General features: G+C 39.2%; 1 protein-coding gene across 10 annotated transcripts in view; it reads right to left on the bottom strand.

The window, feature by feature from the left end:
* Window positions 1–27,320, bottom strand: part of Ccdc88a (coiled-coil and HOOK domain protein 88A) — a 157,683-nt gene that overhangs the window by 94,515 nt on the left and 35,848 nt on the right. For all 10 annotated transcript variants that reach the window (XR_001576129.3, XR_013042861.1, XR_013042862.1 and 7 more), the window contains exon 3: window positions 12,794–12,902. Coding sequence is in view for 7 of the 10 variants with exons in the window: in XM_006993183.4 (XP_006993245.1) it covers window positions 12,794–12,902 (109 nt within the window). In the remaining 3 variants the exon portion in view is untranslated. The remainder of the gene's footprint in view (window positions 1–12,793; window positions 12,903–27,320) is intronic.

Here is a 27,320-nt window from a genome sequence, read left to right as displayed (position 1 = left end):
AGTGTACCCTGATACAATGGAATCTGATTTATAAAAATATTTGTTGGAGAGAATAGAAAGTGAAACAAAAGTACAAAATCATTAAATTATAGGAACTATATCTTGAAATTAATATGAAAATTATTTATTTATTACTTTATTACTTATTTTAAAGTGTTAATTTTAAGTTAACTCTGATAACAGTAATATGAAGTAGTAAGACAGTTAATAATTACACAAATTTTTTAAAAAAAATTTAATTTCTAGTTAGTTAACCCTATGGCTACCACGGGGTATTTTAGATATTAGCTTTGTTTCTGTAAACCATCCATTTCCCTAATCTAGTCTTACAAGTAGTATTTTAAAACATACAACATAAGCTGCAATGGTGGCCCATCCTGAGACCCCAGAACTTGAGGTCAGAGGACTGTTGCAAGTTGAACGTCAACCTGGCCTACACTGAGTTCCAAGTGGGCATGATGATGCACACCTTTAACCCAGCACTCAGCTGAGGTGGGCAGAGCTCTGAGTTCAAGGCCCATCTGGTTTACATAGTGAGATCCAGGACAGCAAAAGTTAGGGATAGAACAAGTCTCAAAAAAAAAAAAAAAAAGTAAGATATAAAAGTACTACCATAATTAAAGCTTTATTGTGTTATTCCCTGGCCCCTAGAAATTCACCTACCTCTAAAGATAGTCATGACCAGGATATTAAAGAAACGGGAGCAAGTATATGGAAATGAACACAGGTAAACACGGCTTTACTAAGATGATCATAAACAGGGCAAGGACAGAATGTGCACAAACTAGTTAAGATAATTTTGATTTGATACACATGATAAGCCTATAAAATTCAAGAGAAAGTAAAAATAGCAATATACTTGAAAAAGAAATTTTTTTAGAAAATTGGAGCATTCATTCAACAAATACTGAACGCTCATTATTTGTCATGCATTATTCTAATCAATGTCCAGCAGTTAACAATATCTTCTCTGAGAGAACATACATTTTAGTAAGAGACATGAGTGCTAAAAATAAAAATAAAGCAGGAGGGGCTGGGGAGATGGCTCAGAGGCTGAGAGTAAGTGCTGTTTATCCAGAGGGCCCAAGTTTGGATCTCAGCACCCATACAGGAGCCTCACAACTACCTCTAACTACGGCTCCAAGGGTCACCCTATTCTGGCCACACAGACATCTGCACACATGTGGCACACACACACACATAAATAAAAAATTAAAGTATAAAACAAATAAAAGTAAAGCAGGAATGAAGAGTATTAGTAAAAGTGAAAATGTTGAAATTTTTGAAGATATGCAAGTACTTAAATATAGAAAATATGAACATTTCCAAGGATATTAAAAGCAAAATGTCACTGGAAACAAAGATTCAATTCTGGCATGAAGACAGGCCAAATAATTTGGAGAATTACAAAAATTTGAAAAAGAACTAGAAAGCATTATAGTAATAAAAAAACATTGCATGCATCTAAAAGGATATTGAAAGTAACTTCATCCCTAATATCTTTAGTTGGCATTACTCAATTATTCTATAAAACGATGTCATTCATTTGAGCATTTTATTTTTATTTCTACACAAATACGTATCTAACTAAAGTTCATACACCTTTTTAAAAGACTGTAACCTGAATCTGGTAGAAGAGAAAGTAGGAAATAGTCTTGAACGCATTGGCACCAGAGATCACTTCCTAATTATAACACTAGTAGCACAGACACTGAGAGCAACAATTAATAAATGGGACCTCCTGAAACTGAGAAGCTTCTGTAAGGCAAAGAACACAGCAAATAGAAGCAGCCGTGAGGCAGATGTGGTTAGCTCTTACAGAGGACCCAAGTTTGGTTCCCACCACTCAAAGCTCCAGAAGATCCAATGTCTATAGGCCAGTGTGTGGCATTTCTTTAAAATTATTATTAATGATGGATGTGAGAGGACCCAGGCCACTGTGGAAAATACCATCTTTGGGCAAGCAGTCTTGGGTTGAATAAAGAACAAGCCAGTAAATAGAATTCCTTCGTGAGCTTTCCTTGAGTTCCTGCCCCAACTTCCCTCAATGATAGACTGTAATGTGGAAGTGTAAGCCAAACAAACCCTGTATCCCACAAATTGTTTTTGGTCATGAGTTTTATCATATAGCAAAAAACAAACTAGGACAACATCCCTAATGAACAAAATTGCAAAAACTCTCAACAAAATATTTGCAAACTAACTTTTAGAAAATATCATTCATTATGATCTTAATTCAAGGGATACAGAGATGGTTCAACAAACTCAAACAACTAAATATAATATATCACATAGACTCAAGGACAGAAATCACTTTAAATCATTTTTAAAAGATTTCTTTATTTTAATTTTATTTCACACATGTAAGTCATGTAAGTGTTTGCCTACATGTGTGTATATGCACCAAGTGGGTGCCTGGTGCCTGAGGAGGCCAGAACAGGGTATCAGATCTCTTGAAGCTGGAGTTGCAGACAGATTTAAGTACTATGTGGGTGCTGGGAACTGCAAGAGCAGCCAGTGCTCTCAACTATTGGCCATCTTAGAGCCCAACTGGTCATCCTGAAAGACGGCTTCTGAAAACAAACAAACCAACAAACATGCAAGCCTGAAGAATCTAATAGAAGATAAATCTCAATATAATAAAGGGTATATATGACAAACATAGATATCATATTAAATGGAGGGGGAAAAAAATCAAGGTACTGCTACCAAAATCAGGAAAAAGAAAGTGTCCACTTGCTTCACTCTTTTTTTTTTTTTTTTTTTTTTTTTGTGGTCTGATTGTTCTTTATTTTATATCTAGAATCCACTTATGAGTGAGTACATACCATGACTGTCTTTCTGGGTTTGGGTTACCTCACTCAGGATGATTTTTTCTAGTTCCATCCATTTGCCTGCAAATTTCATGCTTTCATTGTTTTTCTCTGCTGAGTAGTACTCCATTGTGTATATGTACCACATTTTTTTCATCCATTCTTCCGTTGATGGGCATCTAGGTTGTTTCCAGGTTCTGGCTATTACAAATAGTGCTGCTATGAACATAGATGAGCATGTATCTTTATGGTATGAATCAGCATTCCTTGGGTATATGCCCAAGAGTGGGATGGCTGGGTCTTGAGGTAGTTCGATCCCTAATTTTCTGAGAAACCGCCATACTGATTTCCACAGTGGTTGTACAAGTTTATATTCCCACCAACAGTGGAGGAGTGTTCCCTTTGCTCCACATCCTCTCCAACATTGACTGTCATTGGTGTTTTTGATCGTTTGCTTCACTCTTATTCCATAGAGTGCTGGAAATTTTATATATAGCAACAAGACATGAGAAGCATACATATAAAAGGAACACAAATAGGAAGGGTAATTGTTGGTTAAATCGGCGCTGCTCGTGGCTGGCCGCCGCCCACAGAGGAGAGTTCTGATCGGAAGAATCACAAGCCATGGTTACTTTTTTAGAGCTTTATTGGGAGAGAGGGAGGGGAGAGAGAGGGAGAGAGAGAGTATGAAACCTTCTTATATACTAACAGTAAGCAAGCTGAGGAAGAAATCAGAGAAACAATCCCATTCAAAACTACCTGGAAAACAAACAGAACAAACAAATAAAATACCTTAGAATAAATGTAATCAAGTGGTAAATTGCCTCTAACATGAAAACTTTAAAATACTTAAAGAGAGGAATTGAAGACACTAGAAAGATGAAAAACCCCTTAATGCTCTTTGGTTAGAAGAATCAATACTGTGAAATGGCTATATTTCCAGAAGCATTATACAGATTTAATAAAACCACCATCAAAATATCCATGCCATTCTTGTAGAAATAAAAAAAAAAAAACTCAAAATTAATTTGGAAGCAAAGAAACCCTATGAAAAACCCAATGGACCAACATACTTGATTTCAAGTTGACTACAGAAGCACAGGAGTAAACAGCAGCATGGCGCTGGCACAGAGACAGACACACAGGTCACTAAACAGGATACAAGACAAACAAACTCACACAGACATTTTGGGTCCCCCCGCCCCAAAGATGCCAAGAACTCACTGGAGAAAAGACAGCCTGTATTTTTCCAACAAATGTTGCTGGGAAAAAAACCAAAAAAACCCAACAACTAGAAATCCAAAGGTAGAATGAAACTGGGTCTTTATCTCTTGTCCTACACAAGTCTACTTCAAATGGAACGAAGCCTGGGACAGAGAGCCTGCCGAGGAAAGTAGCAGGAAGCACTGTATGCCAGACAGCACAGGTGGGCCTTCCTGAGCACCGCTGGAATTACTCAGGCTTTACGGAGAATGGAGTCTCATGGAGTAAGCGTCTCAACAGGAGAGGAAGCAGAGTGAAGAGATAAGGTACAGAATGGGAGGAAAATCGGATGGGATTAATATCTAGACTATACAAGAAACTTAAAAAAACTAAACAAGAAAACAAACAACCCAATTTTAAAAATGGTTTAAGAAGCTGAACAGAGAATTCTCAAAAGATAACCAGGAAAGGAGCCATACATACATACATCAACAGATGTCATACATGCACTCATGGAGTTTAAACCAGCCATAGGTAAGAAAACTTATATTTCCAAGTAAGACAGATGGAAAAGAGGAGAAATAAGAATGAGAAATGTCCCAATAATACTCAGGCATTTGGTGCTGTATGGGAAGGCTTAGGAGGTGCAGCCTTGCTGGACCAAGTATGTCATTTGGGGGTAGGCTTTCTTTTTTTAAATTTTATTTAAATAACTTTTTTTTCATTTACTTTACATACCGACCACAGTTTCCCCTCCCTCCTCTCCCCACAGTCCTGCTTCCCATTTACCCCCACCCCCTTCCACTCCTCTGCCATCTCCATTCAGAAAGGGGCAGGCCTCCCATGGGCTTAAAGCGTGGCACATCAAGTTGAGGCAGGATCTAGCTCTTCCCCTTGCGCCAAGGATGGGCGAGGTAATCCAGCATTGGGGATCAGGTTCCCAAAAGCCAGCCAAGCTCCAGGGACAGGTCCTGATCTCACTGCTAGGAGCCGTACAAAGAGACCAAGCTGCACAAGTGTCACACACATGCAGAGGGCCTAGGTCAGTCCCACAGAAGCTCCCTGACTGTTGGTCCAGAGCCCAGGTTAGCCGCCCCGTGGGGTCCCTGTCATGACCCCTCCTGGCATGTAGGATCCCTCCTCCCTCTCTTCAACTGAACTCCCGGAGCTCCGCCCAGTGCTTGGCTGTGGATCTCTGCATCTGCTTCCTTCAGTTATTGGATAGAGTATCTCTGATGACAATTAGGGTAGTCAACAATCTGATTACAGTAGGTGGCCAGTTCAAGCACCCTCTCCACTATTGCTAGGAGTCTTAGCTGGGGTTATCCTTGGGGATTCCTGGGGGTTTCCCTGGCCAGGTTTTCCCCTAACCCCAAAATGCTGCCCAACCCCCCACAGATGTTACATTACTCTTCCGCTCTGTCCCACCTCGAACCCACTCCCACACCCAGCCTGCCCAATCAGCTCCCTCAAGTTCCCACCTCCCCTCCCCTCCCCCCACCTCTGCCCCCAGTTTACCCAGGAGATCTCTTCTATTTCTCCGGGTAGATTTTAAAAGTATATAGCCTCACCCTACTTCCAGTAGGCTCTGTTTTGTGCTTGCAGTAAAAGATATGCTCTCTCAGCTTTCCGCACTGTTGCCATCCCTGTGGCTGACTGCCATGCTTCCCAGCCACGATGGACTCTTACCCTTCTGGGAGCACAAGCAAAAATAAACTCCTTCCTTAACTTGTCTTGGTCATGATATTTTTTTTTCACAGCAACTATCCTATTTGGCTTACACTTCTACATCAAAGCCTGCATGTTTATCTGTGTGAGGAAGTTGAGGGAAGAACTCAAACAGGACAGGATCCTAGAGGCAGGAGCTGAAGCAGAGGTCATGGAAAGAATGGTGCCTATTGGCTTACTCCTCATAGCTTACTCGGCCAACTTTCTTAAGAACCCAGGTTCACCAGTCTAAGGGTGTCCCCACCCACAAAGGACTGCCCCCTCCACACTAACTACATACAGTTCCTCATGTTGTGGTGATCCTCAACCATAAAATTATTTGTTACTACTTCCTAACTGTAATTTTGCTACTGTTAAGAATCACAATGTAAATATCTGATATGAAGGATATCACCCACAGGCTGAGAACCACTGTCTTAAAGGCTTGCCTGCAGCCCTATCTTATGGAGGCATTTTCTTAACTGAGTTTTTTCTTTCAGATGACTATAACTTGTGTCAAACTGACATAAAACTAGCCAGCACAGCTCAGAAAAGTAACTGATACACCACCTTACTCCAGTCAAAAGGGCTGTCATCAGAAACCTGAATAACAAGTGCTGGAGAGGATGTGCAGACAAGGGAATTCTCAGTCACTGTTTATGGGACTGATACAAATATTACAAGGTACCGAGAAAACTAAAAACAGAACTACCACATGATTCAACTAGGTGACACTGGGGCATATACCCAAAAGATTCTATATCCTAACATATATACTTGTACATCCATGTTTATTGCTACAGTATTCACAACAGCCAGAAAATGTTATCTGGATTTCTATCAACTGATGAATAGATAATGAAAACATGGTACATATACACAAGGAATTTTATTTACTCATAAAGAAAAAAAATAAAATTAAGGAATCCAAAGGAAAATGAAAGAAACAGGAAAAGGTCATATTGAAAGGATATAACCTAGGCTCAGGAAGACAAATACTACATGTCCTCTCTCATATGTGGATCCTAGCTTCTAATTACTATATATGTGTATTTATGTGGGAATAAGTGCCAATAGAGGCCTGGGAAGTAAAAAGAAGTACATGAGAAGGAAAAGCTTTGGATGGGGTTAGCTGGTAAGTAGAACACTTATGATATAAAAGGGAAAGGGAAAACCTGGGCTGGAAAGATTTAAGCTGGGATAAAGGCCCGGAGATGAAGAAGACGGTCAACCAAAACTGAAAAAGTAGTAAAAAAAAAACTACTACTTAATAAGCTAATCTTAAAATAAAATTTCAAAAGAGAGAGACAACCAAATAAGTAAACTGAGAGATGAAAAGGGGGCTTTACAAGAGAGACAAATAAAGATTATTAGATAAGATTTTGAAAATTTATATTCTAACAAATTACAAAATCTAGGGGGAAAAAAGATACATTTCTTGACACTGATGAGCTACTAAAATTAAACCAACAGGCGATATAAACAACATAAGTAGACCTATACCAAGAATTGATACTGAAAAAGTAATAGTTGTTTTCATGTTTTTTATTTTGGGTATATCTACTTTTTTTTTTTTTTTTTTTCCAGAGCTGAGGACTGAACCTAGGACCTTGCGCTTGCTAGGCAAGCGGTCAACCACTGAGCTAAATCCCCAACCCCCATTTTTTTTAAATTTTTTATTTTATTTTATATGCATTGGTGTTATGCCTGCATGTATACCTGTGTAAGGGTGCCAGATCCCCTGGAACTGGAGTTATAGACAGTTGTGAGCTCCCATGTGGGTGCTAGGGATTGAACCTGGGTCCTCCAGAAGAGCAGTTAGTGGTGCGCTTAACTGCTGAGCCATCTGTCTATCTCTAGCCCCCTCATGTTTTTTTTTAAGCCTAGTACTACACATGGTCACTGTTGAATGTTACCAGACCTTTAAAGAACAAATTATTTCATAAAATAGAAAAGGAAGGAATGCTTCCATTAGAGTAGCAATAAAGGCCCATACAGAAAGGACAACTGAACTCCTACCCTGCTCAGCCCAAGCCTGCAGAAACGCAACCATAGTACAAGTGCAGGAATGACAAGCAACAGCAACCTAACCCACCCTCACACGCCTAGCAGATTCCTTTAAAGGATTCAGAACAAAGTGCCTCAGTTCTCTGTCATTTTTTTTAACTCTTTGGTCTGTTTTTCAACATGTGTTTATCATTCTCCAAATTATTTTTACTTCTTATATTATTTTTTAAACCATTTATTATCTTATTTTTAATATTATATCCACACACCCATCTTCCCCCCCCAAAAAAAGGCATAACCAAAACTATCAAGACTTCTAGGCCACAACCAAAAAATTCAACCTGAGGACCCACTGAATACACAAGAAGATGTCAAGACACAAACTTAAAGCATATGAAACAATTTAAATAAATTAATTCTAGAAAATTCCCCAAATCTAGGGGAAAAATATGACTATCCAAGTACAGGACCCACTAAGAACCCTCAACAGACAAACCACAAAAGAAATTCTCCATGATGTTAAAATGCTAAAACCACAAAATGAGACAATTTTAAAAGTTGCAAGAGAAAATGCCGATTCACTTACATAGAAAAACTCAACAGGATAGCACTAGGCCTCTCAGTGGAAAACCTTCGCCAGCAAAGTATACAACACATTCCAAAATTTGAGAGTAAAGAACAGCCAACCAACTATAACTAGCTAACTAGCAGACTTCTTTTTTAAAATGAACAGAGAATAAAAACATTCAAGCACAGCACAGACTAAAGTAATTCACAGCTACTAAACTAGCATTGCAGAAGATACTTAAAGTAGTTAAAAAAAGAAGTCCCGATTTTAGATTTTAGGAAAGACTATAAAACTTAGAAGAACAGATAAATAAATGACAAAAGGGAAAAAATAAAATATGTCCAGCTCAGTAAAAAGTAAAACACCAAACCTCCGAGGTAAACAAGAGAGAAATAATGATGTCTTTTCTTTGTTTTCCAAAGAGGAAAACAAGTTTGAAGAAGTCAGCAAATCAGTCAGCAATACAACTAAATGTACACAGTCTTAAATACATTAAAAGATGCATTCCAGGGCTGAGATCACAATACAGTGATACTGCACTTGGTCCTGGGTTCAATACACAATACAAGCAAATAAACACAAAAGTAGCTTACTGGATTAAGAAAAAGCCTATAGTTCTCCATCTACAAAAAGACTGAAAAATGAAAAGATGGAATTAAGTGGAAGCTGAGACAATTAAGAATAGCAATATGTAATTCTGAAGAGATGATATGAAGTAAAAAACAATCAAAAGAGATAACGATCATCACTATCAACAAAGGGACAATTAGTCAAGAATATACAACTGTAGGAGCTAAAGAAACAGATTGCTCAGTGGTTAAAAGTGCTTGCTGCTCTTACAGAGGACCCACATGGCAGTTAACAACCTTCTGTAACTCTAGTTCCAAGGGATCTGATGCCTTTTTCTGGCACCCATGGGCACTGCACACATGTGATACACAAGCTTAAATATAGTCAAAACCTTCATATGCATAAGCTAAAGTCTTAAAATCAAGAAGGACTGAAGATATGTCTCAGTGGTTAAAAGTACTTGTTGCTCTTGCAGAGGCCTACATTTGATTCCCATTACCTATATGGTATCTCACAACCATCAGTACCACCAATTCCAAGGGGAATTCTCTTCTGACCACCTTGCACGTAAAGCATGCACATGGGAGAAAAGAAACTTGTAGCTTGGTCTAAAGAAACAATAGTTTGATTTGACAAATATTTTGTGTAAAGTTGAAAAAAAAAATAGAGAAGCTGGAGAGATGGCTCAGTGGTTAAGACCACTTGCTGTTTTTGCAGAGATTTGATTTCCAGCACCCACAAGGCAGCTCACAACTACCTGTAACTCCAGTTCCAGAAGATAAGGTACTCTCTTCTGGCCTCCATAAACTCCTGCATGCATACACACACACACACACACACACACACACACACACACACACACACACACACACGGTGCACATACATATATTCAGACAAACATTCATATGCATATACTAAATAAATCATTAGAGCAAAAATACAAATCATGAAGAGTTTAAAAGTCATAAGGATTATTTAGAATTTTTCTATTCTAAGGTTATAGCACTTTTCTACAAAAGCATACAGATACAGGCCAACTATGGCCTTCGCCAAGTATAATGAACATTAAAGTATTTTCAGAGTAGAGGGAAGCAAATTTCATATAAAAATATTTAATTTGGGGAACACTGAGGAAAAGGGGTAGAAAGGATCTACGAGACAGAGGGTTTCCAACGCTGTCTTCTGGCCAGCAGGCAGCACTGACAGGACTTGGTGGGAGGGGCTTCCAGGAGGAGCGGGAGGGCGGAGCAGGTGAGGGTGGGTGGATATAATTAACGTACATTGTATATGCATGCATGAAATTGTAAAACAAGAAATAAAAGAGTTTCCTCAGAATATTTAAACCAATAATTAGGGGGAATTATAGAACAATGATTCAGTTCTCCAAAACAATTTTATGTTCATCTGTACCTACTAATAATGCTTCAAAGTATATACAGAAAAACTTGATAAATCCCTCAGCTTAAAACAGCACTTTAACTCTTCTTTCACAATAGTCAAGAGCTCAAAAAGACAAATCAATAAAGCTGTATTAGGTAATTATTAAGAAATGACAGCTTCCTGACTAGCTCAGTAGGTATAGCATGGGACTTTTCTTTTTAACTTTCTTTTTATTTATTCTTTGTGTCTTTCACATCATGCATCTCCATCCCATTTATTTCCCCATCCCTTTGTACCCACCCTCTGCCCTTGCAACCTCCCCCCAAAATAAAATTTATGAGAAAAAAGGGGGTAAATCTCATCACAGAAGCTGCAATGTGACAGTGAGTCACACAGTAAGCCCTTTTATCCATGTCTTTACTTGCAAGTGTTTATTACAAAGTCATTGATCTGGTTTGAAGCCTCTCTAGTTTCTGCTACACTACCAACACTAGGCCCTCACTGGGACTCCTCTTAGTTACCCTGTGTTGTGGAGATTCTTCAGCTTTTAGATCAGTCCCTTAATATGCTCCAGCAGATCACAGACGGGGTAGATGTTGAGGTGGGCCAACACATAACCTGGGTTCTGGGCCTCCGTAGTTGCAGGGTTGGTCAGCCTGCCAGCTCTCCCCTGTCCTCACCACCAGGGTGAGCTCTCCTGCACTGCCCTGGCTAGTTCACCCCATGCAGTAATGAGCAAGGGCGGGGCCATTTCTCCTGCTCTCATGTCCTGGGGGTCAGCTCTTCACACCTACACCTTCAGGGCCTGCTCTACTGTGTTGCCCTGGTGTGGCACAGGGGCCACTCTCCTGAGTGCTGCAGCTGATGAGGAGCAGGGCCACCTTTCCTACTCTTATGACCTCAGGGTCAGCTCTCCCTCCTGCCTCAGGTATTGATGGGCAGGAAGTGTAGGGAAAAGGGGCCAGCCAAAGAAACCCACCCTGGCCCTGAAACCTGAGCTAGTCAAAGAAACATACCCTGGATCTAAGACCTAACCCAATGAAAGAAACACTTTATCCCTAAACCCAGAACCTAAGAAACATTCCTTGACTCTGAAGCCAGTGCCAAAGAAACACACTTTGTCCCTAGAATCAGAATCAGTGAAAGAAATATGCCCTGGCCTTAGAATTAGAGCCAAAAAGCTGAAGAAGGCCAGTTGAAAGAAACACAGTTTGGCTCTGAAATCAGGGCCATCTCTATCCTTGACCAATGAAACTAACCAATCCCTGAGCAGGAAAACTAACCAATCCCTGAACATAAAATCTTCTGGCCCACAGTCAGGACAAATCTCTCTCACCCGCCAGTCCCACAAGCCACTCAGACCCAACCAAGTAAACACAGAGACTTCTATTGCTTACAAACTGTATGTGGTGGCAGGCTTCTTGCTAACTGTTCTTATATCTTAAATTAATCCATTTCCATAAATTTATACCTTGCCACGTGGCTTACCGGTACTTTACATTTTCCTTTACATCTTCCTTGTCCTGGCAACTGCTGCAGGCAGTGACTCCTTCTGCCTTCCTGTTCTTTTATTTCTCCTCTCTGTTAGTCCTGCCTATACTTCCTGCCTAGCCATGGCCAATCAGGTTTTATTTATTGACCAATCAGTGCAACTTGACATACAGACCATCCCCCAGCACAGCCAAGTGCAGATCATCTCAGACATCTGCACTCAGGCCCGTGGTCCTAATCATCCTCTATGCGGACCTGCTGGGTAAAGCCACGAGGAACCCGAGAACGGGCTCCCACAGGACATACAGAACATCCCACAGCACGGACCTCTGTGAGTTCAAGGCCAGCCTGGGGTATAGAGTGCCAGGACAGGCTCCAAAGCTACACTGAGAAACCTTGTCTCGAAAAACCAAACAAACAAACAAAAAAAGCCACCCTCCCCAAATAAATGTCAAAAAATCTGAAACATACAAACTAAATTTTCTGAACAAAAAATTTAACTACTTAAAAAGCTTTGTATATTTAATTTAAAAGTACAGTTCTCCATAACTCATAAATGAAATAGGAGAAAGCATAAATTACAAAACACACTGAAATAAACATTTAAAATTGGTTATGAAACAAAAATCTGTGTAAAGCAACTACACCAATTTTAAGAGATGTATTAGTAGCATTAAGAATGAAGGTCTGGGGCTGGAGAAATGACTCGGAGGTTAAGAGCACCGGTTGCTCTTTCAGAGTGTTCTGGCTCATTTCCCAGCACTCACATGGTGGCTCCAGGGAATCTGTCTCCTTCTGGCCTTCACAGTCACTAAGTACATGGTACACAGGCATACATGCAGGCAAAATATCCGACATTAAAAAATAATAATGATGCTCAGAATTAACAATTGAAACATGTATTTAACTTAGTGTAAAAAAAAGCATACGTCAAAACTATAATTCCAGTAGGCTACCAAATTATTACATTTATGAAAGTTCTTAACAAAGAATTAAAAATATAAATATATACATTGTTATTAAAATATTAGTTTAAAAGAAAAAGGCCACTTACCTGATAATAAAACTTTATCTGTTTCACCAAAATGGAGAGATTATGAATTCTAAGTGAAGCATCATTGTTGACTTTTTTATTTACTCTCTGACTCTCCGATTTAGGATTACTGAAAGAAATTTGGAAAGAAAAAACCTTTTTATTATACTGAAACAAGATGTAAGATAAATACAATAGTTTCTTTTCAGAATTATGCATTCACTTGTGCTAATAGGTGATGAAACAAATTATTGCTTTCTTATATATTCTGTGATTCTAACTAACATCAATACATCCCATATTCCTTAACTGGTGGCAAAATATATCTGAAACCCAAATCAGATGTTCTTAATTGTCATTATGTCACTTTTTATTCTTGGAAGAAATAGCCTAATTCCATCCTCCCAAAATAAATCCACTTAAACAAAGAATTCAAAATATGGGCTATTAACCTGAGCGGTTGTTTATCCTCACACAGTAATGTGGATTATATTTCATGAGGAAATATCCCAGAAAAAACTTAAAAATGGGGCTGGAGAGATGGCTCAGAGGTTAAGAGCACTGGCTGTTCTTCCAGAGGTCCTGAGTTCAATTCCCGGCAACCACATGGAAGCTCACAACCATCTGTAATGAGATCTGGTGCCCTCTTCTGGCCTGCAGTGCAGGCATGCATGCAGGCAGAACACTGTATACATAATAAATAAATAAATAAATAAACAAACAAATCTTAAAAAAAAAAAAACAACTTAAAAATGAAGTAGATGACAGAAGTTGGTACTTTAACCTTGTGTAAATTTTGTGAATTGAATAAAAACAAAGGGATACATATTTTAAAGAAGAAAAAATTACAGTAGAAAAGTTGTGATATGGTTAAGAACGAGAAACTGAAAAGTGGTACTGGGGCTGGAGAGACAGACGGCTCAGTAGTTAGAAGCACTGGCTGCTCTTCCAGAGGACCAGGGTTTGATTCTCACCACCCTGGTAGCTCACAACTCTCAGTAGTAATTCCAGACACAGAGGATTCAATGCTATTTTCCAGCTCTTCGAGTACCAGGCACACACATGGTACACAGACATACATGCAGGAAAAACACCCACGCACAATAAAAAGGGGGTGAGTAATGTAAGAGCAGGTTATGGCCAGAACACAAGCTGTAAGCTAGCTTGTTAAGGGCAAGCAAGACAACCTGGAGAAAGACAGTGATCACCCATTGAAGGGTTGAGTCTAAAATATAAAGTAGCTTGCTGAACATTTGCTGGAACAAAATATAATGGTCCTAATATCCAGCACACATTAAAAAATTACTAAATATAACAAATGAAAAGCAATCCATGACCTGGGAAGAAAACAGAAACCATCAATGAAAACACTCTTAGAAATGAATGAGAAAAAGAGAAATACCAGACAGGGATTTTGAACAGCCACGACAGCCTTGGAATGCGGAAGAATTGCACAGTACAATGCTGAGGTCTGACAGTCAATCCCCAGTACCACAGGTGGAGGGGCAGGGCAAACACAAATATAGTAAAACTATCATTTAAAACATCTAAACATGGGCACACACTTCCCATCCCAGCCAGCACAGACCCAGCCATGTAAAGGTAAGGTCAGACCCTTCCTTCTGGTACAAACCTCAACTGCCCACTAGATCTGCCCCAGAGAAATAGGAGATGCACAGCCTCCTGCTCCCACGCACAGCTTCACCACTCCATGCCACTCATTCCAGCTGGGAAGGTGAGACAGTGCTAGACTAACAGGCTATCAGAGTAGGAAAAACTCCAGTCATGAGACTGGAGTCTCTGGCCTAGGCAGAGACCTATCAGTCTGTCTGAACCTGGTTATTCACCATCTTTGGGAAGGCAGGCTAAAGAAATAAGTAGAATAATTTAGTCTTTTCATGAGATACTATACTTTTCCTTCCCAGAATCCCCACCAAGTGTAATTACTTATGGACAACAGCTCTGTAAGGTTTTTCCAAATTATTTAGAAAAGCATTCATTTCTTTTCTTCTATTTCTTCTCCAAGCATGCTTTCCTTAAGAATTTGGGCCTTCCTCCCAACATTTTGGGCTTCCTTAGTCTTTCTTGGAAGTCTGCCACGTGACCCTCCATACCTATTTAAATTGACACAGCCTTATTCTGTCCTCTATTAGGTTTTACCCTTGTCTGCTGGGGTTGAGGGGTTAAACTAATACAATTTTTCTTGAGCTTCCATTTGAATACACTCTTAACTGTTTTCATTAGTAGGACTAATTACTACAAAAAGGACTCCAATTTCCTGTCTATCACATTCACTCCTGTCTCCTCCCAAAGTAGCCTGGGTGGTGAAAAGAGCACCACCTCATCCACTTCCAGTTCCCACATCTGCCACTGAACATACTCCCCGAGTGGGAGGTGACAGGACATGATCCACTCTACTTAACTGACACACACACACAACACTCCATACACACCCTGGCTTGTGACATGAAGAGTTCATGGGATCCTCTGCTTCAATGCATACTCCCACAAACCTTACTAACCATAGGCTCTGAAGATCAGAAAACACACAAAACACTGCCCCCAGTGTAAATCCCCTCACTACCACGGCCCATTGCTTCTGGCTCATAAGGTAAGAAGCTGTGCTCCTGCCTCTTCCAAACTGACATCACCTTCAACTACCTCATCCATGAATCAACACTAATTCCACAGCTAAGCTTTAAGCAGCATTGAATGTAGTCAGAAGGTCTCTCCAGTCCTGCCCAGTCCCCGCGGTCCTACAGCCACTTATAAAATAATCACTCAGGCGGTGGTGGCACACGCCTTTAATCCCAGCACTCAAGGGAGGCAGAGGCAGACGGATCTCTGTGAGTTCGAGGCCAGCCTGGTCTACAGAGCGAGATCCAGGAAAGGCACCAAAACTACACAGAGAAACCCTGTCTCAAAAAACCAAAATAATAATAATAATAATAATAATTACTCAGGGGCTTATATTAATTACCAATTGCATGGCTCAAGCTTCTTGCTAGCTAGCTCTTATAACTTAACCCATTTCTATTTATCTATAAGCTGCTACATGGCTTCGTGGCTTACCAGTACTTTCACATCTTGCTTCTCCTGCTGACGGCTCATAGAGTCTCCCCTGGTTCTCATCTGTTGGGCATTGATCCATATAGACCTAAGAAAGCTTAGATTCTGAACACACAATAATGGAGCCAAAGCCATCATCATGTGGGCTGAGATATAGAGATGCCAAGGTACAGAGCCGCTGCAGCATGCTTGAGTATAGCATGGCAGATTCGCGCTGCAGTACAGAGTTGTCTTCAAGCTGTGCAGCACACTGCATGGTGGATTTAGCTTTTGCTAGTACAGACCAAAAAAAAAAAAAAAGGTTTCTGGGCTACACACTCCTTAATAGAGGCATAGACCCACTGCCTCCCAGAGTGTGCGGAGAGTATGGCTCCCAAGGCTGGCTGTGAATTACCTCCGCCATGTTGGGAAGCTGAGGTGGGCGGAGTCAGCAGCCAAGGCTGCCACTTCAGAACAAGCCACACTGCAGTGTAAAGCAGTAGATTCACAGGAAGACAGGTTCAGACGGAATAACCTCTCAACAGTTTGCAGTGTGTGTAAAAATGTATGTAGGCTTGGAAGAGAGAGGAAAAGGAGGATAGACAGTTATATAAAAAATAGATAGTTTTAAAAAATACAGTCTTTAATAAAACAGTAAAAGTAATACAAAAGATAAGCCACATAAAGATGGAAATCACACACAAGAGTCTGGATTATATTTGTCTTTGGGATTGTTAACTACAGAAAGACATTTGATTGTAAAGGCTGCTGAGTCAACCAATATATATATATATATGGTACCTTTAATATATATATTAAAGGTACCCTGAATTCAAAATTTATGTCTAAGGATATGTTGCTTTGGAAAAGAAGTTCTGCTTTTATTTCCACAGAAGATGAGAAGTTATGGATTGCTTCCAAGCTAATATGGTTTGATCAGCGAAGACTCCCTGAAAGGTATAAGATGACACCATGGCCCAGATGATCAAACATCCAAAAACAGCTGCAAGGCTCAGACAATGTACCCTCACAAACTACTCCAGTCAGGACTTGACCATAATTCTTAATTTTCTCAGAATCCCCATAAGATTGCCAGTGCCCCAACCAGCAGGAAGTAGTATGAAAAGCTATGCCCAAATTCCCAAAATATTGTTTATAAATGTTTATTTTTATTTAAAGCAGGGTTGATTATAAATGCAATCTCTTTCTAAAAAAAAAGGGAAATATGATAGGATGAAAGGGTATATTATTGAATCTACTTTCAAAGAGCAATAACTTGCTTAAAATTTTTTTTCCCTTTCTTTTTTTGGTTTTTCGAGACAGGGTTTCTCTGTGTACTTTTGGTGCCTGTCCTGGAACTCGCTCTGTAGACCAAGCTGGCCTTGAACTTACAAAGATCCGCCTGGCTCTGCCTCCCAAGTGCTGGGATTAAAGGCGTGTGCCACCACCGCCTGGCACTTAAAATGTTTTACACTGCTATGGATTTTGGTTTATTGACACAAATTTAAAGTTGATTTTGTTATACTGTACGTATATTTCTACTCTTGTTTAAGGTATGTTTGTGCAGCTCATTTGAAATTGTATTATATAATTAAGAAATACAGATTAATAGTTAATCATCTATGATAAAACTTATAATCATATTAGTTATTTTTTAGGTATATATAGATATATTTCAATTATGTAGGTAATCTCCAAACATTTCAAATACCTACAGAAAATGGCATTTAAAATGTTTTAAAAACTTAAGACTTTCTGGACAGTGAAACATGTCTGTTCCAGGCAGCACCAATAATTGGCATTGAAGAAACTCCATATGGAGTATGCTTTCCTTATGTCCAAAGTTAGCCATTTGGGCAAGAAACTGTTTTTGCCTGGACTGATTGAGAAAATGTTGTATCAACTGGACATGGACCCATGGAAAAGTGACCACTGACCTTTGCAAGGCAAGATGGTCATTCAGGTTCTTGCTTCACAAAAGAAACTGCCAGACATTCTACAGGACATAGGAAAGGGTGACTAAAAAACCATTTAAATAGACCAATAACCCCTAAAGAAATAGAAACAGTCATCAAAAGTCTCCCAACCAAAAAAAAGCCCAGGACGAGATGGTTTCAGTGCAGAATTCTACCAGACTTTCAAAGAAGAACTAATACCAATACTCTTCAAAGTGTTCCACACAATAGAAACAGAAGGAACACTACCAAACTCTTTTTATAAGGCTACAATTACCCTGATACCCAAACCACACAAAGATGCAACAAAGAAAGAGAACTACAGACCAATCTCCCTCATGAACATTGATGCAAAAATACTCAAAAAAATATTGGCAAACCGAATCCAAGAATACATCAAAACAATTATCCATCACGACCAAGTAGGATTCATCCCAGGGATGCAAGGATGGTTCAACATACGAAAATCTGTCAATTTAATACACCATATAAACAAACTGAAAGAAAAAAAACACATGATCATCTCCTTAGATGCTGAAAAAGCCTTTGACAAAATCCAACACCCCTTCATGATAAAGGTCTTAGAAAGATCAGGAATACAAGGAACATTTCTAAACATAATAAAAGCAATTTATAGCAAGCCAACAGCAAACATCAAATTAAATGGAGAGAAACTCAAAGCGATACCACTAAATTCAGGAACAAGACAAGGCTGTCCACTCTCCCCTTATTTATTCAATATAGTACTAGAAGTTCTAGCTAGAGCAATAAGACAACAAAAGGAGATCAAAGGAATACAAATTGGCAAGGAAGAAGTCAAGCTTTCACTATTTGCAGATGATATGATAGTATACATAAGTGACCCCAAAAACTCTACCAGGGAACTCCTACAGCTGATAAACTCCTTCAGTAAAGTGGCAGGATACAAGATCAACTCAAAAAAATCAGTAGCCCTCCTATACACAAATGATAAAAGGGCTGAGAAAGAAGTCAGAGAAACATCACCCTTTACAATAGCCACAAATATTATAAAATACCTTGGGATAACACTAACTAAACAAGTGAAGGACCTTTTTGATAAGAACTTTAAATTTCTAAAGAAAGAAATTGAAGAAGATATCAGAAAATGGAAGGATCTCCCATGCTCATGGATAGGTAGGATTAACATAATAAAAATGGCAATCTTACCAAAAGCAATCTACAGATTCAATGCAATCCCCATCAAAATCCCAACACAATTCTTCACAGACTTGGAAAGAAAAATACTCAACTTTATATGGAAAAACAAAAGACCCAGGATAGCTAAAAGAATCCTATACGATAAAGCAACCTTTGGAGGCATCTCCATCCCTGACCTCAAACTCTACTATAGAGCTATAGTAATAAAAACAGTTTGGTACTGGTATAAAAACCGACATACGGACCAATGGAATTGAATTGAAGACCCTGACATTAATCCATGCACATATGAACACCTGGTTTTTGACAAAGGAGCCAAAACTATACAATGGAAAAAAGGAAGTATCTTCAACAAATGGTGCTGGCATAACTGGATCTCAATATGTAAAAGATTACAAATGGATCCATATCTGTCACCATGCACAAAACTCAAGTCCAAGTGGATCAAAGACCTGAACATAAATCCAGATACACTAAACTTAATAGAAAAGAAAGTAGGAAGCACTCTTGAACGCATTGGCACCGGAGACCATTTCCTAAATAAAACACCAACAGCACAGACCCTGAGCACAACAATTAATAAATGGGACCTCTCAAAATTGAGAAGCTTTTGCAGGGCAAAAGACACAGTCAATAGGGCAAAAAGACAGCCAACAGAATGGGAAAAGATCTTCACCAACCCCACATCTGACAGAGGATTGATCTCCACAGTATATAAAGAACTCAAGACACTAGACATCAAAATACTGAACAGTCCAATTTAAAAATGGCCTAAAGAGCTAAACAGAGAATTCACAAAACAAGAATCACAAATGGCTGAAAGATATTTAAAGAAATGCTTAACATCCTTAATCATCAGAGAAATGCAAATCAAAACGACTCTGAGATACCACCTTACACCTGTTAGAATGGCTACGATCAAAAACACCAATGACAACCAATGTTGGAGAGGATGTGGAGCAAAGGGAACACTCCTCCACTGTTGGTGGGAATGTAAACTTGTACAACCACTGTGGAAATCAGTATGGCGGTTTCTCAGAAAATTAGGAATCGAACTACCTCAAGACCCAGCCATCCCACTCTTGGGCATATACCCAAGGAATGCTGATTCATACCATAAAGATACATGCTCAGCTATGTTCATAGCAGCACTATTTGTAATAGCCAGAACCTGGAAACAACCTAGATGCCCATCAACAGAAGAATGGATGAAAAAAATGTGGTACATATATACAATGGAGTACTACTCAGCAGAGAAAAACAATGAAAGCATGAAATTTGCAGGCAAATGGATGGAACTAGAAAAAATCATCCTGAGTGAGGTAACCCAAACCCAGAAAGACAGTCATGGTATGTACTCACTCATAAGTGGATTCTAGATATAAAATAAAGAACAATCAGACCACAACCCATAGAACCATGTAGGCTATATATATAGCATGGAGGTCCCTAGGACGACTGTGGCTTATAATAAATTTTGGTTTTACTCAATTATTGAAAAAAAAATAGCCAAATGAATGGAAACACATGAACTATGAACCAAAGGCTGAGGGGCCCCCAGCTGGATCAGGCCCTCTGAATAAATGAGACAGTTGATTGGTTTGATCAGTTTGGGAGGCAACTAGGCAGTGGGACCAAGTCCTGTGCTCATTGCATGAGTTGGCTGTTTGAAACCTGGAGCTTATGCAGGGACACTTGGCTCAGTCTAGGAGGAAGGAACTGGACCTGCCTGGACTGAGCCTATCAGGTTGATCGCAGTCTTTGGGGGAGGATTTGCCCTGGAGGAGGTGGGAATGGGGGGTAGACTGGGGGTAAGGGGAGGGGGTCAGAGGGGGGAGAATAGGGGAACCCGGGGCTGATATGTAGAACGGAATGGTATTGTAAAATAAATAAAATAAAATAAAATAAAATAAAATAAAATAAAATAAAAAAGAAAACACAAACTAAGGGAATCCTGGAGATGGAAAACCTAGGTAAGCCAACAGAAGTTACAGATGTAAGCATCACCAACAGAATACAAGAGATAGAAGAGAGACTCTCAGGCATTGAAGATAGAAGAAATATATACATCAGTTAAAGAAATTGTTAAATTAAAACAAAACAAAACAGAAAAGTCCTGACACAAAACACTCAAGAAATCTGGGATACTATGAAAAGATCAAACACAAGAGTAACAGGAACAGAAGAAGAATGACAGCTCAAAGGCCCAGAAAACATTTTCAACAAAAATCATAAAAGAAAATGTTCCTATCCTAAGGAAGGACATGCCTATAAAGGAACAAGAACACCAAAGAGATTGGACCAGAAAAGAAAGACCCCTTGTCACATAATAATCAAAACACTAAACATACAGAATAGAGAAAGAATATTAACAGTTGAAAGGAAAAAAGGACAAGTAACATATAAAGACAGACCTATGCCGGGCGGTGGTGGCGCACGCCTTTAATCCCAGCACTCGGGAGGCAGAGCCAGGCGGATCTCTGTGAGTTCGAGGCCAGCCTGGGCTACCAAGTGAGTTCCAGGACAGGCGCAAAGCTACACAAAGAAACCCTGTCTCGAAAAACCAAAAAAAAAAAAAAAAAAAAAAAAAAAGACAGACCTATTAGAATTATACCCAGCTTCTCAATGGAGATTCTAAAAGCCAGAATGGCCTGAACAGATACCTTGCAGGTTCTAAGGGACCACAGTTGCCAACCCAGATTACTATACCTAGTAAAACTTTCAATCACCATAGATGGAGAAAACAAGATCTTCCATGATAAAGTCAAATTTAAACAGTATCTATCCATAACTTCAGCCCTAGAAAAGGTACTAGAAGGAAAGCTCCAACCCAAGGAGGTTAACTACACCCATGAAAACACAGGAAATAAATAATCTCACTCCAGCAAAACCAACAGAAGGGCAGTAAATACATACACACCACCACCACCACCACCAACAACAACAACAAAATAACAGAAATTAACAATTATTGGTTATAGATAACTCTCAATATCAATGGACTCAATTCCCCAATAAAGACACAAACTAACAGAAGCCAAAACAGGACTCAACCTTCTGCTGCACGCAAGAAACACATCTCAGCATCAAAGATAGACATTACCTTAGATTAAAAGGATGAAAAAAGATTTTCCAAGCAAATACCCGTAAGAAGCAGCTGATGTAGCCATTCTAATATCTAAGAAAATAGACTTCAAATCACAATCAGTCAAAAGAACAGGGAAGGACACCATCAAAGGAAAAATCCACCAAGATGACATTGTAATTTGTAACATCTATGCCCCAAATTCAAGGGCACCCACATTGTAAAAGAAAGTTTACTAAAAATTAAATCAAATATCAACCCTCACACATTGATAGTATAAGTCTTCAATACCTCACTTTCACCAACAGACAGGTCATCCAGACAAAAACTAAACATAGAAATAATGGAGAACATTTCATCCAAACATAAAATATATTTTCTTCTCAGCACCTCACAGAACTTTCTCCAAAACTGACCACATATTCGGACACAAAGCAAGTTTTAACAGATAAAAGAAAACTGAAATAATCACCTGAATCCTATCATCAGGATGAAAACTAGACTTCAACAACAGAAATAACAAAAAGCCTACAAACTCATGGAAACTGTGTTCAGAAACTGTGTTCTGAATGACTACTGGGTCAAGACAGAAGTAAAGAAAGAAATTAAAGGCTTCCTAGAAATCAATGAAAATGAATGCATAATATACCCAAACTTATGGGACACAATGAAAGTGGTGCTAAGAGAAAAGTTCACAACACTGTCTATATAAAAAAAAATTGTAGGGATCTCATACTAGCAACTTAACAGCACACCTGAAAGCTCTTGAACAAAAAGAAGCAAGCACACGCAGGAAGAGTAGACAGCAGGAAATAATCAAACTGAGGGCTGAAATCAATAAAATAGAAACAAAGAGAACAATACAAAGAATCAGTGAAACAAAGAGTTCTTTGAAAAAAAATCAAGATAGACAAACCCTTATCTAAACTAACTAAAGATAGAGAGAGAATAGATTAACAAAATCAGAAATGAAAAGGGGGACATGACAACAGACACCGAGGAAATCCAAGGAGTCATCAGATCTTACTTCAAAAACCTGTACTCTACAAAATTGGAAAATCTAAAAGAAATGGACAATTTTCTCAATACCAAAGTTAAATCAAGATCAGATAAACAACTTAAACAGATCTATTACCTCTAAGGAAATAGAAGCAGTCATTAAAAGTCTCCCAAAAAGCCCAAGGCCAGACAGTTTTAGTGTACAAAGAAGAGTTAACGCCAATACTCTTTAAATAATCCCACAAAACAGAAACAGAAGGAACACTGCCGAATTTATTTTATGAGGTCACAGTTACCCTATACCAAAACCACACAAAGATTCAAAAAAGAAACAGAATTATAGACCAATTTCCCTCATGAACATAGATGCAAAAATACTCAAGAAAATACTTGCAAACCGTATCCAAGAATATATCAAAAAGAGTATCCACCATGATCAAGTAGGCTTCATCCCATGATGCAGGGATGGTTTAGTAAATGAAAATCTGTAAATGTAATCCACCATATAAACAAACTGAAAGAAAGAAAAAAATCACATGATCATCTCACTAGGTGCCAAAAGAGCCTTTGACAAAATCCAACACCCATTCATGGTAAAAGTCTTGGAGAGAGTAGGAATACAAGGGACAAATCTCAACATAATAAAGGTAACTTTTGGCAAGCCGATAGCCAACATTGAATCAAATGGAGAAAAACTCAAAGCAATTCCACTAAAATCAGGGGAAAGACAAGAATGTCTACTCTCTTCTTATCTATTCAATATAGTACTTGAAGTTTTATCTAGAGCAATCTGACAGTTGAAGGAGATCAAAGGGATACAAATTGGAAAGGAAGAAGTCAAAGTATCATTATTTGTAGATGACATGATAGTATAAATAATCAACTCCAAAAACTCTACCAGGGCTCCAGCTGATAAACACCTTCAGTGATGTGACTGGATATACGATTAACCCAAAAACATTAATAGCCCTCCTATATACAAATGACAAACAGACTGAGAAAGAAATCAGGGAAACTAATCCCAGCTCTCGGGAGGCAGAGGCAGGCGGATCTCTGTGAGTTCGAGGTCAGCCTGGGCTACCAAGTGAGTTCCAGGAAAAGGCGCAAAGCTACACAGAGAAACCCTGTCTTGGAAAACCAAAAAAAAAAAAAAAAGAAAAGAAAGAAATCAGGGAAACAACCCCCTTCACAATAGCCACAAACAGCATAAAATATCTTGGTGTAACTCCAAGTGAAAGAACTTTATGACAAGAACTTCAAGGATATTAAGAAAGAAATCTGAAGACCATATCAGGAGATGGAAAGATCTACCATGCTCATGGATGGATAGAATCAACATAGTAAAAATGGCCATCTTGGCAAAGCAATCTACAGATTCAATGCAATCACCATCAAAATTCCAACACAATTCTTTACAGACCTTGAAAGGACAACATTCAACTTTAGATGGAAAAACACAAATCCCAGGATAGCTAAAACAATCCTGAACAATAAAAGAATTCCCAGGGGTATCTCCATCCCTGATTTCAAGCTGTTCTACAGAGCAATAATAACAAAAACCATGGGGTATTGGCATAAAAAAACAGAAATGTTCATCAATGGAATCGAATCAAAGACCCAGACATAAATCCACACATCTATGGACACCAGATTTCTGGTAAATAAGCCAGAAATACACAGGGAAAAAAAGAAAGCATGCTCAATAAATGGTGCTGGTCTAATTGGACGTCTGCATGTAGAAGAATGCGAATAGATCTATATTTATCACCCTGCAAAAAACCTCAAGTCTAAGTGGATCAAGGATCTCAATATTAAACAAGACACACTGAACCTGACAGAAGAAAAATTAGGGAATAGCCTGGAAGGCATCAGCCCAGGAGACAACTTCCTAAACAGAACACTAATAGTGCAGGTACTGAATGGCAACTCATGAAACTAAAAAGCTTCTGTAAAGGCAAAGGACACCTTCAATAAGACAAAATGGCAGCCGACAAAATGGGAAAAGATCTTCACCAACTCCACATCTGACAGAGGGCTGATCTCCAAAATATAGAAAAAACTCAAGAAACTAGATACCAACAAAACAAACAACACAGTTAAAAAGATGGGGTACAGAGCTAAACAGAGAATTATTATTAGAGGAATCTCAAATGACTGTGAAACACTTACAGAATGTTCAACATCCTTAGCCATCAGGGAAATGCAAATCAAAACTACTTTGATACTCCATCTTACACCTGTCAGAATGGCCAAGATCAATAACACAAGGGACAGCTCATGCTGGCAAGGCTGTGGAGGAACGAGAACACTCCTTTATTGCTGGTGGACGTGCAGACTTGTACAGCCACTATGGAAATCAATATGGTGGTCCGTCAGAAAACTTGGAATCAGTATACGTCAAGACCCAGCTACACTATTCCTGGGCATATACTCAAAAGACGCTACCACAAGGACACTTGCTCAACTATGTGCACAGTGGCTTTATTCATAATAGCCAGAAACTAGAAACAACCAAGATGTTCCCCAACTGAAGAATAAATAAAGTAAATGTGGTATATTTACACAATGGAGTCCTGCTTAGCTGTAGAAAAAAAAAATGATATCATGAAATGTGCAGGCAAATGGATGGAACTAGAAAAAAAATCATCCTGAGCAAGGCAACCCAGACCCAGAAAGAAAACATGATATGAAGTCAGTTTTGTTTGTTTGTTTGTTTGTTTCTTTCTTTCGAGACAGGGTTTCTCTGTGTAGCTTTGTGCCTTTCCTGGAACTCACTCTGTAGTCCAGGCTGGCCTCGAACTCACAGAGATCTGCCTGCCTCTGCCTCCCGAGTGCTGGGATTAAAGGCGTGCGCCACCACCGCCCAGCCATGAAATCAGTTCTAAGTGGACATTAGCTATTATTAAAAGATAAGCCACTACAATCCACAGACCCAGAGAAGTCAGATAAAGAGGAGAGGTCTAAGGAGACCAGGGTTCTCTCTAGGAAGGAGGAATAGAATAGAATTTGTGAGTGAACTAGGGGCATGTGGGGATGAGAACAGGAGGGATCAGGTTGGGGAGGGAGGGACAGATGAAGACAGTATGGGGAGATGATTGGCATTTGGGGGCAATGTGGAAACCTAGTACAGTGGAAATTTCCTGGAACCTATGAGGATGACTGTAGTGAGGACTCCTAATGATGGAGGATATGGAACCTGAACCGGCTATCTGTAACCAGGGAAGGTTCCCAGCGGTGGGACTGGGACACCAACCCAGCCACAAAACTTATGACTCGTAACCTTTCCAGGCTGCAAGATGCGCTGAGAACTTGTGGGAGTGGCCAACTAATGACTGGTACAACTTGAGGCTGAAGCCATGAGAGGGAGCCCATATCATATACAGGACATTATTGTGGGATATTATTTTAAGATGTGTTACATTTATTTATGTTGTAGAGTATTTGTTTTAATGATGCAAATATGTGTTGCATTCTTTTATGTTGTGTTTGTTTACCTCTGTAAAGCTGTGATACTTTGCCTGTCTAAAACACCTGATTGGTCTAATAAAGAGCTGAATGGCCAATAGGTAGGCAGGAAAAAGGATAGGCAGAGCTGGCTGGCAAAGAGAATAAGAGGAGAAATCTGGGAAGAGAGGATTGAGGAATGAAAAAAGGAGAGAGGACATCAGGGGCCAGCCACTCAACTACACAGAAAGTCACAAAGTAAGAAGTAAAGAAAGGTATGTAGAATAGAGAAAGATAAAAGCCCAGAGGCAAAAAGGTAGAAGGGACCATTCAAGTCAAGAAAAGCTGGCTAGAAACAAGCCAAACTAAGGCCAGGCATTAGTAAGAATAAGACTCTATGTATTTATTTGGGAGCTGGGTGGTGGGCCCCCAAAGAACAACTACAGGACATATAACAGGGCTTGAGAATAAGGTAAAGAGACGAGACCATTCTGTTAAAGTCAATAACTATTTTTTTTAAATATAGCAACAGACCATACAAGATCTGTAGGATACTGTGAAAAAATTAAATTTACAAAGTATGAACATAAGAGGAGAATAATTCTATGCCAAAGGCATAGCAAGTATTTTAAGAAAAAAATCATAGAAGAAAAATTTCCAGAGATGCCAATCCAGGCACAAGAGGCCTACAGAATACCAAAGAGAACCTGAAAAGAATAGCCCTCCACCAAGACAAACTAGACCATGCTTAAAACAATAAATACACAGAACAAAGGCAAGCCCCTCAGAGTAACAGCTGACTTTTCAAATGAAACTTAAAATCCAGAAGAGCTGAAGA

This window comes from Peromyscus maniculatus, chromosome 10, assembly GCF_049852395.1.
Source record: "Peromyscus maniculatus bairdii isolate BWxNUB_F1_BW_parent chromosome 10, HU_Pman_BW_mat_3.1, whole genome shotgun sequence".
Lineage (NCBI taxonomy): Eukaryota > Metazoa > Chordata > Mammalia > Rodentia > Cricetidae > Peromyscus > Peromyscus maniculatus.
This window is presented reverse-complemented; position numbering and strand designations above follow the sequence as displayed.